This window comes from Phyllostomus hastatus, unplaced genomic scaffold (assembly GCF_019186645.2).
Source record: "Phyllostomus hastatus isolate PE091 unplaced genomic scaffold, TTU_PhHast_1.1 phas_contig_210, whole genome shotgun sequence".
NCBI lineage: Eukaryota > Metazoa > Chordata > Mammalia > Chiroptera > Phyllostomidae > Phyllostomus > Phyllostomus hastatus.
In genome coordinates, this window is record NW_025333737.1 from 22,112,941 (window position 1) to 22,134,887 (window position 21,947).

The window sequence follows — 21,947 nt, forward strand, 5'->3', positions numbered from 1 at the left end:
GTCCGGTGTGAACGAATGAAAATTATACCTATTTTTTTTGTCAGACCAGCAAAAAAATATATTTTTTGGTGTGCCGCAGAACTTTAGTAATTAGTTAATGTGTGCCATGAGCTGAAAAAGGTTGAAAATCGCTGCTGTGTGGGACGGTCTTCTCCACAGTGGCAAGCATACATACCAAGGAGTCAAAACTCTACCGATTAGGGCACACTTTGGGACTTTTTTTCTAACTGCCTTACCCAGAAACTCCATATTCTTAGTATTCTCAGAGTTCTTAACAAATGACGCAACACTGTTTACAATTATGGTATGCACAGTACCATTCAGTGTTGGCTGTCTGCTCAAAGGCTGCACTCTTAGGGCTTCTGTTTCAATGGCTTTATACATAAAATTTCAACTTGACCCTTTTAACATGAGTCACTTCATTTAGTTTCTCTATAATTAAATTCCAGTTGTAGTCATGATAACATTTTAATGATAAATTGATGAAGTATTCACTTAGTTGCATCATTCTATCCATACAACGATGACTGGGGCAGCAGGGATACACACAAGGCTGAGAGAGAATCATGGGATGGTGTAGGTTTCATGGAAAGAAATGCTATCCCTCTCTCTCACCTTTTTTTTTTTTTTGGCTCAGCATGAGCCTGGGAAGATGCAAGCCTACCTTTTGCTATTAGCAGCAACTTTGCCACCAAACACTGCCCAACAGCAAAAATAACTTGAACTAGAAGAGATCTGAGTTCTAATGTCCATTTCAGTACCTGCATCAACACCTACCTGAGGCCGCTCTTCACCTGGCCTTGCAGGTCCACGAGCCTAAAATTCTCATCTTTGTTCAAGTCTATGAGTTAGGCTGGATGTGACGTGTGAAAAAGATACCACATTGCTGCACGCTCACAAAAAGAATGAGGTGGGAAGGAAGCTGCAGACACGATAAATAGAAGCCACTCTGTGTTTATTTGGTATTCAGTAACTTTCCTTCCCAGAGAGAAAATACACTGTTCGAAGTATCCCATTTTAATAACTCCCTTGCTTCTAGCTTTACATCCTGAATTTCTATGCCCGTTTATCGAGGTTTGATACTGTCACACACTGTGGTTAAGATTTTTCCCTGAGATCATCAAGGCTGTGTCACAGAATATCTTGCCCTTCAGGAGAAAACGGGAAACTAGAAGTCTTTTGGGGGTGGAAGAGGTGGACAACTTCAGTAAAATTCCTGAGAAAAAAGTGCAGAGTCAACCAAGCCACTGAGTAATATTTCCCCAGCTGTGATCATTATCCCTTCAACATCTCCAGAGACTCTAGAAGGGAAAGTCATCGTATTGAATACAAGGACACTTGATCGCAGTGCTGTGTGTCCTTGGCTTCCAGAAACTACCAGCGCCATCCTGGTGCCTCGGTTTCCAGTAGAATGCAGAGCTAGTGACATTAAAGAAACCTCCCCCCAGTGGCAGGCAGGATGGAGAGGAACCCAGACACAGACGATGAGGGAAAAGCGGTTATCACAGTATGTGCTTAGTTAGGATTACACTGTTTTGTTTTGTTTTTTCAAAATACTTCGAAACCAAAACAGCCTGTGATCCTCCAGGAGTGGGACTGGGCAGGGACTTACTGGATTATCACCTCAAATCCCAGCTCAATCAAGTCACCAAAGCTTAAGGCAAATGGACATCAGCACAGTCTCCCAGGCCTGGTACACTGAGGGTCACTATGAGGGAACGTCACTTCCGGCCGCCCCTCCCAAGTCGCAGGGACTCACATCCAGGGCTGCAGCCAGCTGGCCTGGAGAGGTCATTCCTCCCCGACATTACGTCACCACTCCTCCACCTACCCATCCCCTTCAGAGGGCACAGTGGCGTGATTGTGCTCCCTATTGAGGACTTCCTTTTTGAAAAACAAACAAGCAGAAGTTTCCCTGATCCGACCCATATTCAGCAGTGAAAGGAGGCAGTGGGGTCCCCGGAGTAGGGAGAGTGGGAGAGGAAGCTGGGCGCCAGGCACGTGCACCCCGGGCCGACGTGCTGGAGGGAGAGTGTGCCAGCCTCTGAGGGCGGAAAGGTGAGAGGGAGGGTAATGTCCGTGGGCTGTGGCACTTCTGAAGAAGACACCAGTCCGTGGGCATAGGGTTCCCGATTCTCCTTCTTAGGTTTTCTTGAGGTAGGCCTGACAGGCTTTTGCCATGTCTTTCAAGAAGTTAGGAACTCCATTCTGCAAAGCAAAGGAGACGGTCACTTCTTTGTCTTTGTAGCAGTCACTTCCGATGCTCTGGGATGAAACTAAGGGAAACAGAGAGGACTCTGGGAGGAATAAAAGGCAACAGGGCCTCAGACTGGACTTCAACCGAATGCCGCCACAGACACTGACAAAAGGTACGATCCGGAGTGCAGGTGAGACCAGACAAGAGGGGCCACTGTTGCCAGACATGCCTCATAGTATGGCTGTTGCTAGTGACAATCTAAGACATTTTGAGATAACACAGGACTTGGGCACGGGCTGGGTTGTTCAATTCTTCCAAAGAAATGAAAGGACCCGCTTTACAGAATGACAGAATGGTAAGGATCTGGGGGGCAGAAGGTGGGACATATTATTGTTCAGTTAGTGTTGATCGTTGTGCAGGGCTCTCCCCAAACATTGTCTCATTTGCTCCCACTCTGTGAGGTAGGCAACACCCATCTCCTTTTTCAAAAGGGAAAAACTCAATGGCTTCCATAGATTACAGAATCAGTGTGGGGCCTGGGTTCAAATTCATATGGATTTGACCCAAAGCCTAGGAGCATTTTCACTCTCCCAGGGGACCCGTTCAGCCCTCCAGCCAGTAAGCAGGACTTCAATAAAGCAGGCCGAACAGCCCCCTAGAAGCCAGGCTCCTAGGCGGTCTCTAGTGATCTGCACTGGCGCTGTGGTTCCCTCTCCTTCCAGACCAACAACACAAAACAGCAGCAAAACTGGAGGCTTTGCCCAGGCTCGGAGACGTCTGGTTGTCTGCGGAGCCGGGCCAGCCTGTCCTGCTGCTCCATAAGCAGATACCGGGTCCAAAGGCACCATTGTTCCTACAAGGAGCAGGCTATTGTCCCGAGGTTCCAGAGAGTGATCCTGGCGGGGTCTCGGGGTCCAGGCAGGGAGGGGCTGGCATTCCAGCTAAGGAGTCTTTGTCTTTTGTCCCAGCTTCAGCCTGGGTGTCATTAGCAACCCCAGCCCTAGCCGTGGTCACTCAACCAAGCTGCTCCATAAAAGAGCCTCATTAGGCTTGAGACACTGTGTCTCTTCGGCCTGACAGCCCCACGGGCTCAGTCAACATCTGTCAAACACACCTCCCCCTCCTGCCTCCCGGGGTCTCACCTTGGCAGCCCAGTTAATGAGCCAGGACGGAATTTGGCCACCCGGGTTATCGAAGTAATACATGAAAACTAGAGGGGGAAAGAAAGGACAATTCGGAAGGAGAAAATATGTTAGGAAGGAACAGCAACAAACCCTGCAAACCTTCCGCCCTCAGGTTCAGACGCAGGAGAAAAGGTGGGAGATAACCTGTAACTTGGCGGACGCCTGTCCTCTGCCTTGTCTTCCGGGGCATTTATGTACAAACGCTTTTGGAAACATAGCCGAGGTACATTTTCCTGCTATTTATCAAACACCCGGCAAGTGCTAGACGCTTGGATATATTATCTCATGACCACATTCTGCCGTGTATAACACACTTTTTTGCCCAAATTTTTGAGGGAAAAAAGAAGGACGTACATTATACATGGGTACAATGAGTGTACACCATGAATAATGGGTGTGATCATCCTATATATAATGCTCTCGAAATGTGGGTGCACATCATACACAGCAAAACACAGCATTTCTCTCCCTCTTTAACCTAACAATCATAAGGAGTTGGCGAAATTAAACCCCGGTGTATAAATGATAAAATGGAGATGGAGAAAAGTTCACCCGCCTGTCAAGGAGGCAGATCTAACAGGCGCCAGAACTACGGTTCAGACTCTGCCTCAGACCCAAGGCTGCCCTCATCCCAGTGGGGCAAGTGGCCATATACATGCCCCACGCTCTGCCTCAGCTCTTCTTGTGGTCTGAACTCCAGGTCGGCAGTCCCCGAGTCACTTGGTTTTTGCTGAGAGGGGGTGTGTCTCCCCAAACCAGCTCCTCGCCCTGCAGAAGAGCCTGCAGGGCAGGATCGGCGCAGTCCTCTCTGAGCCCTCCGGTTCACTTTGATGTCCTGGCTCCATCTGGCCCGGAGTCAGCAAAGGACGGAGTGAGTCAGATTTACACATCCACCTCGCCCTCGAGCCAAGTTTCTGGGACACACTGAGTCTCTCCCCAGGTGTTCACCCCTTGTTTGTTTTGCAGACCTGCCCGTCCCCTTCTCTGACCTCAGGGAACAAGCCTCAGGCATTTAACGTGCCTCATAATCCGCAAGGCCTTCCCACGGGCGGCTGCGGCCGGTGCACCAACGGGCACCTCAGCTTTACCTCTGCTCCCCTTCTTGCCATCGCTCTCAATCGCCAGGCTCTGCTTGTACCCCTTCACTCGGATCACACCCGGCCTCTCGGCAAACTGTGGCACGGACATGCTCTGAGCCAGGACCACGTAGATCTTCCGTCCTCCCACGTCCAGCTCTCGCCGCTGCCGGACGTAGACATACTGCAGGGCCAGTCAAGGCATGACATCCACACCAGCACTTCAGACAGGCGGAGGGAGGGCCCCACCAGCCAGAAGCGAAGCAGGAGGGGGGATTCTGTTCCTCCCACGTGGCATTTGCTCGCTTGTACTGTTACTTCCCCCACCTGTCCTCTCTCCTTACCTGCACTGCAAGGTTATGCCTCACACCACCTGGTATATCATTTGAAAGCACACATTCCCCGCCTGTGAATCATTTCTCGATACCTTTAATTATGCACGGAAACCACTCCTCCTCTCTCTGAGAAGGCACTCGGAGAGAGCAGGGGATCGATCACCTGTCAGCTGTGGGATCCTGGCTGACGGACTCAACTTCTCTGAGACTCAGTTTCCCGATGCAGAAGAAGAGAGTAACACGCCCAGCAGGCGGGCTTGGTGGGGGACGTTATAGAAAGACTGGAGCAGAATAAGCACTCGGTTAACATTCCACATCATTCCACCTTGGCCTGACTGCCCCCAGAGCTCTAATGACTGACCTCCGAGGACAGTCAAGCCATGTCACTTACAACCGGCGATGGCAGGAAGACACCGAATACCTGAATACTGAGTGGGCCGATGCGCACGCTGAGTGAACACCGGCTCCCCAGGAATAACAGCCATTTCCTCTCAACAAACACTCGCAGCACAACCACTGTGCTACAGCACTATTCTAGGGAAGATAATGAAAACCCTAAGAAATGGTAAGTCACCACTTATCGGGCCCTTACCATGTAATAAACATGAGCTTTACCTAGAACATCTATTTGGATCCCGACCCACCCCTGGGAGCATCCCGGGTGCATGCACCCCGTCTCACACACGACAGCGTTACATTAGAGAGGCAAAGACTCTGGCCCAAGGTCCCACAGCCCAGGTGAAGTGGGGAAAGCTGCACCTGAGCCCAGACCTGGCTTCAAAACCTTAACTAGACTTTCATAGGTGGGCAGGGCTCAACACTTTGTCCTTTATACTCTCAAGTGACAGAATCTTAGGTTTAACACCGGGAGCAACCCCTCTAAGCAGAACACAGCGGCGCTGACTGTACAGCAGCCACGATCACAGCCCCGTGTCACTCAGAGTCTCCAGAGCATCCGCAGCCGTCCCACCCCTCACTCGGGCACCCTGCAGGGCGGTCTATGGCCCCAGCCTCTAAGTCATGAGGAGTAAAGGTCTTAAATGTTCTAGGAAAGAAATGACATTGCGCTTGCCTCTGGATCTCCTCTCTCCCGCATACCAGCGCATGCTGTCCCGCTTTCTCCCACGACTTTCTCAGCTCCTGTGATGCCACCTGACGTCACCTGACACTCCACTGAGGAAAACTTAACTTGATGCATCTCTTGATGAAAACTCGGCAGAGGTCTTTGGAAGGCTGGAAGGCCCCGCGTGCCACATATGACCGGAGAACCGCCAGGTCACTGAGGCCCAAGCACACGCAAGGCCTTTTCCAAGGTCACATGGCAAACCGGAGAATGGGCACATACTCAACCTGGGATCTTTCTCTCCACAGTGAACGTTCTTTACCACGGCACTCTACTCTGCTCTCAAAAATGTAACATCCCTTATTGGAGAGACATATACACACACAGAAAGACTGAAAAGACCCCATGGGATTGTATGGCATTAGGAAGCCAATGAAATAAAAGTTCAAGGAGCCCCAAGTGTTCACTCCTAGGAATAACTACCCGGCAGTGTCCCTGTGAGGCCAGAAAGGTAGGGTCATGGCCTGGCCAAGATCACCACCTCTGGGGACAGCCGGACCTGGTCCCTAGCTTGCCTTTTCCACCCACTAGCTGCATGAGCCTGAGTCAAGTTCTGGACTTCTCTTTGCCTCAGTTTCCCTAACTGTGAAATGGGGATGATGGTGTCTACCTGGCACCATTGTTGGTTAGAGACAACTGTATAAAAGCTGAGGGAATAAGTAATCCACAATCTGTTCAAATACATGCCATGGGTACATAAACCACCTAGCAGTATGCGGGAACTGCACCAAGACAAAAACCCTGATGTCGTTTAAAATCTAGCTGGGGGCCATGGCAGACACGCAAGGCCAGACACAGAAACACACACAGACAGCATGCACAAAGCACAGTCCCTCGCCCCCTCTCTTCTTAGAGAATCATTATTTTTAGGAGCACAGAGACTTGCAGAGTATTAGAGCTAGAAAAGACCCCAGCGATCACCTGATTCACTGGTTTTCAAAATTTATTTTTTAATCCATGAGCCCCTTTGCTAAAAGGGTCTTAAGTGGAAATTCAGCATGTAAACCGCTCAGCTGCCATGACAGAAGGGAAAACCTGCCTATCAGTCACCCTGCCCCCACACCGCCCACCCAGCACATTTCCATCCCGCTCTCCCGGGCTGGTCCTACGTGGGCTTCTTAGAACCTTGGAGTGGCAGCTGAAACTCCCCACAGTTCATCCAATCTCAGCATAAGATAAATAAGGACATTCAGGGGGAGCAACATACACACGGTGTCCGGGGCCCACAGTGCCAGAGGGACCGCTGGCTGTGGTGTCAGTGAAACTTCAGGAGGGGTGAGCGGAATGGTGAGGGCCCGCGTTCCAGTCCCCCTTCTGCCCCCGATAGCCTGGATGGACGCCTCTGTCATTTCAATTCTCTGTACACTGAGGGAGCGTGTTAAAGGCTCTTCACAAAAAGTTCCTTCCACGTCCCCAATTCTGCGGCCCGATGATTCCGAGCCCTAGAAAACGTCTCAGGAAAGTCGGAGCTGCCCTCCCAGGACCTCAGGCACAGACTGTGCACGTGGTCCAGCCCAGGAACCCACCCTGAGGTCTCCAGACGCTGCACAAGCAGCAGCAGGTTTAGCAGAGGCTTCTGCGAGAATCAAAGACAGTGTAGCTCACACCTGCTGGCCACACCACCATTGGGCGACGGCCACGGGGCACAGCGACACTGAGAAAGCCGAGCTACGGTGCACCCCGGGAAAGGATACGTCCCTGTTGGACATGGGGAAAGGGTACTTGACCTCCCAGTAGACCACGGTCTGGCCGCCGCACTCCTTTTCATAGAGTTCTGAGGAGAACAAAAGAAAGTTAATGCATTCTACAAAAACTCAGGCCAGTCCATTACCACTGAAAGCTGGTGGCCTAGGGGCACAGTCTGTGAGATACAAAAGCAGAGTCCAAATAAAAGAACCCAACGAGACTTGTCTACCTCAGAGCGAAAACAAGATTCCCAGACAGGATGCAATGAAACACAGTCAGGCACCGAACATCAACGGTCAGGATTGAAAATCCGGAGAACCACCAGATGTCACTAGAGTACCAACAGTTTTGCTCTGAAGACCTTTCTTCTCCGTCCTCAGATTTTTGGACCAGACAGCGTGCTCAGGCCTGAGTCACCCAGTCATGTGTGGAGCTGGGACAGAAAGGTCCCAGAGAAGGCAGTGTCCCTCCTAAACTGCGAGAGAGTAGGACAGCTGTGGTTCACCCGACGTCTTGCTCCTCTCCTGTGTTTACACTATGCCACAGCTGCAGCGACCACATCCCCTTACTGTTCCACCATGCTGCTGTGTGCAAACAGCAGCCCGGTCTTGGAGGAAGGCAGCAAAGGCGTTCCATGACGTGCACACCCTCTGACCCCACGCTGCACAGTGAGCCTCTCCCGGGCCATTTGGGGAAGTGGCCAAGCCAAAGCTGCTGAAGTAACCAGAGATCCCCTGGAGATGCTGACAGGGAAAATGGATTATTTAATTCAGATTTTGCAAGGAAACCTGCTAAAGGGCTTGGTGGTCTGTTGGTGCTGCACAGGCTGCAGACAGCCAGCGAAAGGAAGGGAAGGTGTGGACACCTGCTGCTCTTCTGTGCTCAGCACTGACTCCCTCTTCCTGGACCAGCATCTCAAGTCTCCTTCCCCTCCTTCTTGACTCTGTGGGCGAAGTGGAGCCGGCTCAGCATTAAACCCAGGGCTGGGAAAATGAGCTCTAAGAAGACATGGCCATGGAGATTAGTTCAGGGGTGGTGCCTCTGGCCGGGGTCTTCGCTGGTCCCTTGAGCAGTTTAGGCTGAAAAGCGGCCCAGGGAAGGCTCTTGGGTAGCTCACAGAATATCCAGAAGGATGAGAGTTCTGTCCAGAGCCTCAGGCCGTTCCAGAGAAGCCGGCCCAGTGCACCAGACACCACAGTGTGAATCACTGATGCCGAGTAACAGAGGGCAGGAGCTCTGCAACCGTCTCTCCCAAAGTCAGGATGTCTTCGCTGGGACCATCACCAGACACAGGCTGCCTGCTTCCTCAGGTGGCTCTTTCCAGACTGAAGCCACATGTGTGTCTTATTGGCAACTTCCATGTCACGTGACTGAGCCGTGGCTGCTGGGGAGACTGGGACAGAGAAAACTTGGTTTCTCCCTTGGATAAGTGAGCATCACAATTCCCCCTAGATAGCAAGCATATGCAAAAACAGTAAGTGGCCCCAGACCATGACAAATGTCCACAGGAAATAAGCACGTGATCCATGCCGAGGCCACCATCAGTAGGAAAGTAGAATTCTTGTTCCTGTTCCTCTGGGGTTATTTATTTGGTTATTTGTAAGCCTGGATCTTCTGGTGGCCATCTTCGCTACGACATAGGAATCTGCCTGAGGATCCCGTCCACGCAGGAGAAAACAGAGGCAGCCCGCTCCAAAAGATGGAGGAATCATTTAAATATTGGTTGGGGCTCTCCTGGAAGCCAGGACACCACAGAGTTTTCAATGCCAAGGACCCATAAACTCTTTTCTTTTTCCTTTTCTTACGCTGGCATTAGTTGGCTTTTTGTTACTTGCATCCAAGAGTCCCGGCTGCAGGAAGGGTCTTTCAGAGTTCACGTGCCCCTTGGCAACTCCATAGTTCTATTCCACTGCGACTGAGGGGGCAGAGGTCACTCCCAGGGCTGGCCCCAGGAGAACCCCTGTTCACTGCCTTTTATAGCTCCCTATCACCACTCACAGGGTGAGATCTAAGCACTGCAGACTGGCAGCCAGGCTAGGCCCTTAGGGATACAAACCCTTTTCCCACCCCAGTGCCAAATTGCTCGTGATTTGTAAATATCATACTGTTTCATGCTTTCCTGACCTCCCCCCGCCCCCCCGCTGTTTTCTGTGCCTGAAACGCCTTTACACCACTCACCCCCGCCCCTTAACCTCCCCTCCACCCACAGAGTATTCTTGTTGTTTATAAAATTTTTATTCAATTTCCAAAAACACCACCTCTTCCAAGAAGCCTTCCATGATACATAGGCATCCAGATGGCAACCGACTTACAGGGAGAACAAAGCAGCCCTCAGAGAAAACGAGACTGGATCTAAGAGCAGGCAAGGGGCAAGTCCTCAGAGTGGCGAAGGCACAGTTCAGCCTGGCACTTAAGACTTTTATTTCAAAATTAAAAGTGAAACGTAACAGAGTAGAAATTAAACCTGCTGCTTTATACCAGATAAAATAAGTAACAACAGATTCTACTTTCTAATTGATTTTTTTAAAAAAACAGTAGGTGATACTCACCTTTGACATATTGGTCCCACTGTTTTCTGTAGTCCAAGTCCATATAGACATCTGTGATCACAGCCGGTGGGCAACCCTCCAGAACACCAAAGACTTTGTACTCATAGAGTCCAGTTTGCTATGAAAACAGAACAGGCAGAAACAACCTATTGATTCCCATGTCGAGAGACAGCAGGACTGCACAGCCCATGATGGACAGTCGAGGATGGGGTTCTTGCCACACCACCATGCAGGGACCACCTTCCTGCAGTCTTGGTGACACGATGATGAAAAAGCAGAGGAGGCCCTGCTCTCCTGGGCCTCACATTCGGCTGGGGCATGGGGGGGGGGGGTGGGTTGCTGTAAACAGTACCCAGCTACTGCAAATAGGATACAAGAAGGGTTGCGTGATAAATGGGGCTTGATTTGGAAAAGAAGGGTGCTAAATCGGAAAAGGTCTCTGAGAGGGATACTGTTTATCGGAACCTCCTGTCCAAAATCTGAGAAGGAGCCACTCAGGGGAAGATGCCAGAAGACCATGCCCAGCAGGGGCAGGCCCTGGGGTTGACAGACTGGCTGCTCCAGGAACAGATCGCCAGGGAGTGTAGCTGGGGGCGAATGGGAGGAGCTGTGGTCCCGGAAGGGGTGGCGCTGGGCACCAAAGGGATTTGTAAACCAGTTTAAGGGTTAAATATTTTGTTCTAACTGCTATTAAAAAAAATAAATAAATAAAACAATAAATGACTTTAAATAGGGTATTACTTTAAAAGGATGATTTTTTTGCTGCTTGGTAGAAAAAAACTGATCACGAGAAAGCAAGAAGATGGTTTAGAAGACAGGGCAATGGTCCAGAAAGGAGAAGACAGTGATCTGAATGGGGTGGTGGCAGCAGTGATGGAGAGAAGTCGATGATTTAGGGAAATAGTTTGCAAGTAACGCCAACAGCAATTGTTTTGGGGACAGATCGGCTGTGGGGAAAGAGAAAGCACAGAACTGAGGATAACTCTTAGAAGCTTTGCTTGAATAGCGGGGCAAATGAGTTCCTTTTTCTAAGGGAAAAAAAAAACAAAACAGCCCTGGCTGGCATAGCTCAGTGGATTGAGCTCAGGCTGCGAACCAAACCATCGCAGGTTCGATTCCCAGTCAGGGCACATGCCTGGGTTGCAGGCCTCGGACCCCAGCAACTGCACACTGATGTTTCTCTCTCTCTCTCTCTTTCTCCCTTCCTTCCCTCTCTAAAAATAAATAAATAAAATCTTTAAAAAAGGAAAAAAAAACAGGGAAGAGGTAATTTCTGGCCTTGTGATAATCAAGAGCTCTACCTTTGATTTTGAGATGGTTATGAAACATCCCAGTGGGGGCGCACAAAGGCAGCGAGCCTTCAGGGAACAGGGAACTATTTTGGACACCCACAGGGCATAATGAAACGCAACACATTGTTTTACCAATTCCAATTTACCAATGCCAGAATTTTGCAATGGCTGCTTCTGTTTTATATAAGGGACTTGGGCCTAAAGGACTAAAAAGGAGAAGAAACATCAGTTTCAGATCATAGTAGTCCCTTTTACTGAGAAAAAAAATATTTTTAGATTCCAAAGTACCACCACCCTCGTCGGCGAGGGTGTTGGGCTGGAGTCAGCCACTCTCTGTACAAAGACAACATCAAGTTCCTGACCTTTGCCTTGCCTGAAGGCTCTATCCTTAAGGTTAAACCAATGGCTCTTAAATTTCAGTGCAAGAGGAAACAAACAGAAAGCCTTCAGAGGGACTCGACTTCCTCCTGCCAGCAGTGTTCCTGGGTAATCGTGCCTCAGTGAAGCCGTCCTCTTCAACACCGTGCAAGAAATGCACGTGAAGTCAAGGAGGCCAACACGGTGAATCCTCTAGATGTCACGAGGCTTCGAGGGTCTCCGGGCTCAGGGGGCATAACCCAGGCATAAATATTCCCCAGTTTAGGCATCGCAGATGTTTGTGAAAATACCTGGCAAGAAGTGGGAAGTAAAATTGAAACTGAATGCACAAGGATTTTCCAGCTCTAAAAGTTTGTGGCTTCATACCAGAGGTTTCCAGCCATTAGATGACTACCCGGTAGATCTGAACCCCATACGTGCTGTGGCACGGAGGTCCCTGAGGAAGGACAGGCCTCGGGAGAAACCTCTCCTTCCTGCCCCCAGCCCTCGCGCTCACATGTGCAAAGACAGTGCTGGTTCATGCATACCACGCATTCACACCCACGCGTTTTAACCACCTTTGGAAGAGAGACAATTAACTCCCGGTTCAGGGATCCTGGGGCCCCACTTTCTGCACCTACTGAGCAAGAGGAGCAATTATGTCTTGAGATGACGATCTCCCCACCCTTACAAGAGTCAGCTTCGGCTCTCTGGATACATTAGACAAACTGTTTCCTTACACTGGCCCCTTTCCCTCCTGAACGTAATCACAGCCCGAGTGACCTCGGTCCTATGCATATCACAGAAAAGAAAACAGGAGCCCGCTAGGAAGAGGAAAATAGACCAATGTGATTTACGTGAACACAGAAGAATGAACTATTGTGGCAACTTCCTCTGAACACTCCCTGCGTGGCGGTGGAGCTGAGAAAGGCCAGACTCCGCAGGAACAGAACGCGCGGTAACACCTTTCCTAGTCTCTCGACCGCAAGTTCCTTCCGAGAGCTGAGCGGCCCCACCCAGCTTCTTGGGTCAAAGCACTTTTCACCCATTATTTCCTCCTATACGAGAAGGATCTCAGTAAACACATTCACGTTTTTATTTTGTCTTTTAAAAATGACGTGAATTTTATAATTATAGAAATAAGGCATATTCGTTATAAAGAAAATAAAAATGGCATGTAACCTCATAATCCACAAATACCTATTGGTACTATTCGACACAGTTCTTTTAAGTAAATAAATACTTCTACAAGTTACAAGAATGGGGATAATATGGCATGAACAGCTTGTATTCTTATTTTTAACAATATAATATTGAAGCTATGGAGAGGTCACACCTAATTTAATTATTCTTTTAAGTTATTTGTTTCCAAATATTCTTACAAATATAAAAACTTCTGAAATAACCTATTATTTCATGTGGACCCATTTGGCATGTAATTCTTTTTCACGAAGAAAGTTTCCTTAGAGACAAACTGTAGGGTAAAGGGCATTAACCTTTTAAGGTTCTTTATACTTTTTATGAATTTTTAAGAAACTTTGTACCAATTTATACACTCACCAGTAGCAAAGGATCATCTCACCAGGATTGCATACCAGTTTGTGCAGACAATTTGATAGAGAAAAAAGTACAAATCTTAGCTTAATTTGGGCAAAGTTTATCATTGATTAAGTGCATTAAAATTAGAGATATAAACTCTCTGTAACATTTGTTGCAGATAAGTTTCTAAGCTTACCAGCATTCAATAAATGACTCCTAATAAGTTTACTCATAAGGTTCTTGGCTTTAACCAAAATCTTAGAATGGCTCCATTTCTTTATCACACCAAGAAACATTGCAAACCACTTCTGACATGTGACATGTTCCATCAATCACAGCTCGTATAAATGACACCTCAGCGAATAAAAAGAGAGATCCTGAAACTCACCCAAGGTCATATACCTATGAAGATAGAGCACGTGGACTTAAAGCTGTCAGACTGTTCTCTGTATCTCTGAGTCTGTTTCTATTTTATTTGTTAGTTTGCTTTATTCATTAGTTTCCACATATAAGTAAAATCATATGGTACTTGTTTTTTTCTGACTGGCTTATTTCACTTAGCATAATACCCTCAATGTCCATCCATGCTGTCACAAAAGGTAAGGTTTCCTTCTTTTTTACGGCCAAGGATTATTCCATTTTGTAAATGTACCACAGCTTTTTTTATCCACTCACCCACTGATGGGCACTTGGGCTGCTTCCAAATCCTGGCTATTGTAAATAGTGCTGCAATAAACATAGGGGTCCGTATATTCCAAATGAGTGTTTCGGATACATTCCCAGAGGTGGAATACACTGGGTGCTGTGAAATGTACCCTCTCACAGGATCCCCATATAACTTAGGCAGAATGGGAATAATCTCCAGTTTACAGATAAGGAAACTGAGACTCAGAAAGGATCTTAGGCTCATAAATCCTAAAATGACAGAGCAATTAGGCTTCAAAACTATACTTTAGACCAGGGGTTGCCAAACCTGTCAGGGTGGCTATTTTTTAACTGTCTAGAATCTAAGAATGGCTTTTACATTTCTAAATGGTTATCCATGTACCTATATAATATCCTCCATTTTGCTTCATGGCCCACGAAGCCAAAAATAATTACTATTTGGCCTTTTACAGAAAAAGCTGGGCAGTATCTTGTTAGGTTGCAAACCCAGCCAGGAGCTTCCCAGGTATAACCTGAAACCCGCCCCCACAGGTGGAGATCACGGAGAGATGGAAGAAAAGGGCAGGCTGGTAGGTGGCAGGTTTGGCAGCCACAAGATGAGTGGCTTTCCGCACCTGCCCGCCAGGATCTTAAAAGTTTATACAGAAACCTTAACTGGGGTCAGTCACGTACACAGTCACCAGAGTGTTCAACCTTTTGGTGTCTCTGGGCCACACTGGAAGAAGAAGTGTTGTCTTGGAACACACGTTAAATACACAAACACGAATGCAAACAAAAAAATCTCATAATGTTTTAAGTAAATTTACAGTTTTGTGTTGGGCTACACTCATAGCCATCCTGGGCCGCATGCAGCCTGCGGGCGCCTGGTTGGACACCCATGGCAGTCTCCTCACCATGTTTCTACCTCAAGGAGGTGTCGTTGGGCAGCTTCTGATAAGACAACGGGCACGCATATCCCAAGCACAGGAGAGGGAGTGGGGAGCCTGCAATTGCCCAGGCCCAGTTCACAGCTCAAACTGGCAGCCACATCTTCTTACCAACCTTCTTCACTGTCCCTGCTTTAGATCATTGCCGCCACCACTTCCAAAATCTACAACCCAGGAAATCTCTTAATTACTACACAGTTATATTGCAACTGCACACGTGAGAGAGGGACTTTTGTTGTAAGCCCCCAATATATTTATATTTTAGTTTGAAATCACTTTGGAGTTTACCATGTAAGCCAAGACCACCCTTCAAATTAAATCTGCTAATCTGAGCATGCCATACAGGATAAGTACCAAAAAATCTAAAACATATCATCTTGAAATTCAGAAACCAAAGAAAAGAGAAAATCTTGAAAGAAGCTTGGGAGGAAGGCGGGCTTTCTATTTTGTTTGTTAGTTCATTTTATTCATTAGATTCCACTTTTAGGTGAAATCATATGGCACTTGTCTTTCTCTGACTGGCTTATTTCACTCAGCGTAATGCTCTGCAAGCCCATTCACGCTGTTGCAAAAGGTAGGGTTTCCTTTCGTGATAGCGTGAGGAAAGGAATACGGCTGAGAATGATCAAAATTCAGACATCAGAAACTATCTATGCAAAAAGAGAGTGAAGCGAAATACAGGGTCTGGCACAAATAAATGACCCTTTTTATGACATCTTTTATTGCACAATCATAAGCATGTAATTCTGTACCATAACAATATCACACTCAAGCACACCAAAGATCACCTTTTAGTGGAAATGTTCAAGTTTAACCTATATATTACTACACCCATATTATTACGCTACCAACCACACTCCAGCAGGGGCTACTTCTGCTGGGCCCTGCATATAACGTATTAAAAGGAAAAAGCCACCAACCTAGAGTTCTGTATCCAACTGTCCTTCAAAAGTGAAGGAGAAATAAGAAGCTTTTTGAGACAAATAAAAACTGAGGGAATTTATCAGCAGCAGATCTACCCTGGAAACGTTAAAAGAAGATTTTCAAGGAGAAAAAAATATGACATAGGTTAGAAACTCCTATCTACATAACATAAAAGTGCCTGTTTTATTGTCAAAGCTTCTTGAAGGTATGAACTTTATCTTATTCATCAAGAATAATAATTCAGCACCAGGGCTTAGCATAATGCTGGGCTTGCAATAGGTCCTTAATGGCTGTTTGAATGAATCCATGAACTCTGGAGTTTTCTTTTCATTAGCATATATTCAGATAACCCACAGGTAGCTATGGGAAGGTGTCTATTGTAAACTAAATGACGAAATAAAGTAGTTATGTTTATTGCTAAGTTTTTCTGCACCCTAAAAACACATGAAAAATTCCAGGATAAAATTCAAAGGTTCATATTTGCATGAATTCTCCATTTTTTACAGGAATATATTCATTTTCACAATCTCCCTGAAGTGTAAAATAGCCTCCCCAAATAATGTCAGGAAATGGTGAGCCTTTGTGGTTACAAACTATTCCCATTGAAAAGCCTGCTGGAGTTCTCCTTCTGCCCTTAGTTGGTGGCTCCAACGTCAATAGCAGGAAGACCAAACAAGGACAACCCTCCACTTGGCATCGCCCCAATTCAGCTCAAGGGTTACCCAAGTACCGGTATGGTGGTATATCCAGGAGTCCAGTGTCCAAATCCTTCCCAACAAGTCACCTTTCCTCTTAAAGGGATCCCAAAACACAAAGAAAATCAGAGTTTTTTTGCTTTATTAATAGCCACCTACTGTCATCCCTATGCAGGAATCTGGTGCAAGACGGGGTGGAACACAAAGCTTGGCTTGTACCTAGAAACAGGAGTGGGGATCCTACTCACCCCTCGCCCCTCACTCTCCCAAATCTACAGCTTAGGACCAGCATTCTCTTGCCGCCTCATATGGCACGCTCATCCTGAGAGAGGATGAAGAGGCGGGGAACTGAGGCTCCAACGTAACCACCCAGTTGTAGGTTCAGGAAAGATGGAAAAGAGGGGGAGGGCAGGCGTGTGCATGAGCGAGTGCCTTGGTCTGAGGCAGGAAGCAGAATGCCACACGTGGGTGCTCGGCTTTAAGACATGGTGGCCCTACCCACTCGCACAATATGGCTCAGTGTCTTAGGTTCAAAAAATGTTCTATCAGTCGCGTTGCCAACTACCCCCCACCCTTAGGAGGGAGGCAGAAGGGTGAACGAAGGGAGAATAGCCCTGCAATCCTGATGTAAAGGAGCTCACTGTGCAAATCGGATTATGGTTCCACCTGTGAGATGACAGCGGAAGCTTCTCGCTCATTGAGGTAAAGCTGTTCTCACGGAAGTTACATTTGCGCTTCCCTCCGAAAGGCCAAGTTTCCTCCCAGCCCAGTCTCCTCCCAGCCCGGCGAAACACAGAGTTTCTCCAGTAATGCCAGGCTTTTAGGGTTTTAGTAGGTCTGTCTGCTCCTCAGCAAACTCTTTGACTAGAAGACCTCTTAAATAGGCCAACAATGGTGATAAAAGATAATCTGACTTTGGGTGGTGATAAAAGATAATCTGACTTTGGGTGGTGGCATACAATGCAGTATATAGATCATGTACCATAGAAATGTACGCTTGAAACCTATAGGCTCTTATTAAGCAATGTCACCTCAATAAATTTAATTAAAAATGAAAATGTCAATGTGAAAAAAACATAAAGAAGTTAAGCTGTCAGCCTGATCTTTTCAGTCCAGCATTTACTTGGTCTAAATCAAAGAGGTGGACCTTTGCATGCCAGTTTCACACTGTCCATTGCACTGTCGTGGTGTCTATTGGCATGGTAACACAGTTCAGAGCTCCTGCGAGACCGGACTGCAGATCGCTGGGAAAGCTTTTGTAAGTGACCCGTAGCCTTTCTCTGCCAGGGGAACTGCTGGGCACAGCACAGGGGAACACACTCACTCCCAAGTGGCCACTACCTTAAAAGTTGGGGAGAATGAATCTTAAACACTGCCTTTGTCTTAAGATTCTCTCTCTCTTTTTTTAAAGTAGGGAATCTACAATACAAATAAGTATTTTATTTTTTAAATTTATTCATTAATTTTTTATAGAGAGGGAAAAAAGGGAGAGAGGGAGAGAAAGAAACATCAATGTGTAAGAGAAACATCAACTGGCTGCCTCTTGCACGCCAACTGGGAACCTGGCCCACAACCCAGGCATGTGCCCTGACTAGGAATCGAACCAGTGACCTTTCAGTGCATAGGCCAACACTCAATCCACTGAGCCACACCAGCCAGGGCAAGACCCTCTTTTTGATTCTCACTCTTACCTTTTAGTTTCCTTGCTTCTCATTTCTAGGTCACTCTCCTTCCCCTTAATGTCAGAACCTTCCTGAGGCCCATGATAGATTCTCCCCATACATCAGTGGTTCTCAAACTATGGTCTCTGGACCAGTAGCTTCAGCATCTTTTGACAACTGGTTAGAAATAAAATTCAAAGACATAAGCAAAAGAAAAGAAGAGAAGAGAAGAGAAAAAGAAAAAGAAAAAGGAAAAATAACTAGAAAAAATAAATGTAACGCACACCTTCATACCCTGCACCAAACCTACTGAATCAGAAACTCCAAGAGTGGGGTCTCGACCCCAAATTTAACATGCCCTGCAGACGATTCTGATGTATGCTCAAGTTCGAGAACCCCTCTGTCACGTTTCATTTCATTCAATGACTACTGAGAGGTCAAACAATCCTGAAAGATAAGTATCATCCTTGGTTTGCCAATGGGAAAGCTGAGATTACAAAATGAAAAAGTAACTAAACAATATCACCTGCTAGGAAGTGGGGCCTGGCCCCCAGCCCCGCTCCTACCCCAGCTTCACCCCAATCCTGTGGCCTTCTGGCTCTTCCTGAAAAGCAAGAAAGTCAGAACCTGACCCAGGGACTTAATGCAAAGTGGTCCCTCTATTGCAGTGGTTTAAAGCCCAGGGTGCTTATTAGAGTCTCCTTGGAAGCTTGAACATTAAAAAACAAGAACAACCATAACAGCAAAACAATTTATTTTAAAGCATTTCTAACTAGAGATTAGAAGGAACTCTCTTCCAGGAGGAAGGTCAAAGATAGCAGTCAACCCAGAAAGCAAATGAGGCTTTAGCAGAGTGGGTCAGGCAGCAAGAAATGCTGGATAAAGCTAGAGGCAAGTAAGGGTTCTAGGAAAGAGCTTCTACCCGACTGAATAGGGCCTCCACATTTCAATACAGGTGGTGGTCAAATGGCCATAGGGCAATGGCCCCTCATCCGGCTGCTGAGGCTCAGCGGCACATCTCTGGGAATCTCACGGCCCTCCAAACTTACGAAGGCTCTCTCTACTTTACATCAATGTACCATGACTGTCCTCATCCCTAGAATAAGGTGAAATAAGACATATAGTATGAATAGTAGGGATAGGAAGGGTTCTGAATACCACTCAAGCCGTCCCCACAGGAGGGAAGTGGTTCCTGCTACATAACACTACACAGTGGAAACACAAAGCCAGTCACTCTGTCTCAGCTCACAGGCAGTGGATCCTGTGGGATAAAAGGCACAAAAGCAAACACACACACACACACACACACACACACACACACACACACAATAAAACAACCCAAGCCCATGGGATGGGGGCGAGGGCCAGTTATGGGTTGTCTGGAGGACAGAAGCCATATGGACACATCATAGGAGATAAAGCTGGAAATGTGAGTTAAGACGAAACTAGTTCAGGTTAGCCTGCCTGCAGCATTTGCCTTCTTTCAGAGAGTCAAAAGAGCCTATTTATGGCACAGGTCTAGAGCAAGACAGCTGAATTCTGATCCCAGTTCAAATCTTGAAGAATCAACTTAAACTTTCCACAGATTCACTTCCCTAGGGGGAAAAAATGACAATCATAGCACCTGACATTGGGGTTGATGTGAGGATTGAGTAAGTCAGTATCTGCGAAGACTTAAACAGTACTTGGAACATAAGAAAGCATGAAATGTATTAGCTATTACAACAGTTATTATTAATTCTGCAGCCAAAAATGCCACGGAAATGGGGGTGATAAGACCATAGCCCCAGGTGCTTGATCGGGCTGTGATGTGTAGGTTGGAAGGCTGGGAAACTAGATAAGAGATCACTGCAATTCTAGGTGAGAGGTGCATCCAAAGTGGCAAACGTATAAGAAAGTAAGGGGAAGGGAAACGGGCCATATGTCAGATACGTCTGAGCAATTGAGCTGACAAAAGCTGGCAAATGCCTGGATGTGGGTGGTAAAGAAAGTGGAATAATCAGAGAGAAGATAAATGGATTTTGTCTGAAAAACATGTCCTCTTCTGCACCAAGTTAACTGTTGAAATTACACTAGGAAATTAATTGTCTGCTCTACACTGTGAACTTCTCGTTCACCTTGCTATTTGCCCAGTTACAGAAAGGCATCCAAAGCTCCTCCCTGTTCTAACACTATAATACTCTGGTCCTCTGCCAAGAAACCTCGATTTCACTTACCTTGCCTACGGGTGACTTTTACCCTATTGCTCTGAACTGCTATCATACAGAGCAACAAATGACAGGGCTCAGGTGCAATATGATCCTTCCACCTAGATGCCTACCTGGTGCCAAACCCCTGCAGGAACCCTGGAGACTTGCTTAATAACGAACTCTATTCCTCTTACGCTTTCAGTTCATCTTTTCCTCTGAAGCTTTAAAGTTATTAAGTGCAACTTACAAGAAAAGGGCAACAGCTGAAAGAAGAAAGTCACTAAAATGGCCAGAGAGGATAGCAGGTCCCTTGTCAGCGACACTCCTCTCCACACACATTAGCCACCCTGTACATTCAGTCCCTGAAAAGTCTCTTTTCCACCTATTCAAATGCAAGGATACTTCCTTTATACACACACCATTGGCACTTAGCCCGGAGGTGCATGGGGTTAAGAATCAGCAGACCCACGTTTTAACTCTACAGTTAACTTGAAACAGACCACACCCCCATGAGACCTCAGACCTAAGGCTGAATTCTAATGACCTCCCAGCTCCAGTTCCCACCACAAGGACAAAGTCAGCTAGAGGCACCGCCCCTGCGCTCGCCCCTCCCAGCGCTAGAATACGCGCCTGGGTCCCGAGGCTTCTGCCCCTGGGTCCCCGCAGGGAGGTTGGCCCGGAACGGTCCAGCAGGCCAGCCGCTACCTGGTCCAGCAGGCGGTAGATGCTGATACCCGAGGTCTCTACTAACAGCTGCCAGTCGGCCCCGGCCAGCGCGGGCTGCTGGAGTTCGGCACAGGCCTCCCGGAACTGCTCCTGGGAGAAGCCACCGGCAGTAGCAGGGTCCATCCTTCCGCAGCCACCGTTCCTCCGCGTGCAGGGAGGCCGTAGAAAGGTTTGTTGTAGGTTTAGGGGCGGAGCGAAAGGGTGACCTAGCGTGATTGGCAGGGAACAGAGAAGTGATAGAGGGGAAGGCGGGACTTAGTGGGAAGGAGGAGTTTAGGTGGGGCGGGGCTAGGAGGGGGTGGGCCTAGATAAGTGGGCGGGGCTGAGCAAGAGATGAAGGAGGCTGTGAAAAAGGTAAAACGAGAAAAATTGGATTTGAGCTAGAGCAAAATGGAGGGGCTAGGGAAGCGGGGAGACTTATTTATAGACGGAAGGCAGAAAGAAGACACTAATGTCATCTTCAGAATATCCCCTCAGTAGTCCATCGGGTACCCGGCCCCACCCCATAGCCTCCAAAACTGCTTGGGTAGCTCCTTTACCTTCTCTGAAGAAGAGAGGGAAAGTCTCTGAGCCGTTTGGTAGGCGTGGAAGGTGATATGGACAACGTAGAAACGTTTGACAATCTCAGGAGTCAAATGCTAGAACTAAATATTTCCACATAATGTCTATTTTTTCTGTTATGCATTTTAAAACATTATTTTGAGAAAAGGTCCATGGGATTCACCAGAAGGCCAAAGGGTTTCATTGCACAAAAGGGATTGCGAAACCTCATCTCTATTGGATCTACAGGCTGATTTGCCAGCCTGCAGGGTGAAAGATAAT

General features: G+C 47.4%; 1 protein-coding gene across 1 annotated transcript; it reads right to left on the minus strand.

Annotated features, from left to right (window-relative positions):
- Positions 1–938: 938 nt before the first annotated feature.
- LOC123817655 (phosphatidylcholine transfer protein) lies at positions 939–21,306 on the minus strand. The gene is made up of 6 exons (XM_045837462.1): positions 21,105–21,306; positions 10,151–10,268; positions 7,610–7,689; positions 4,470–4,641; positions 3,340–3,407; positions 939–2,208 (listed from the first exon to the last, which is right to left on the minus strand). Exons 1-6 carry the CDS (start codon positions 21,246–21,248, stop codon positions 2,143–2,145), a joined length of 648 nt encoding a protein of 215 aa, XP_045693418.1. The 5' UTR covers positions 21,249–21,306; the 3' UTR covers positions 939–2,142.
- Between the last annotated feature and the right edge of the window lie 641 nt (positions 21,307–21,947).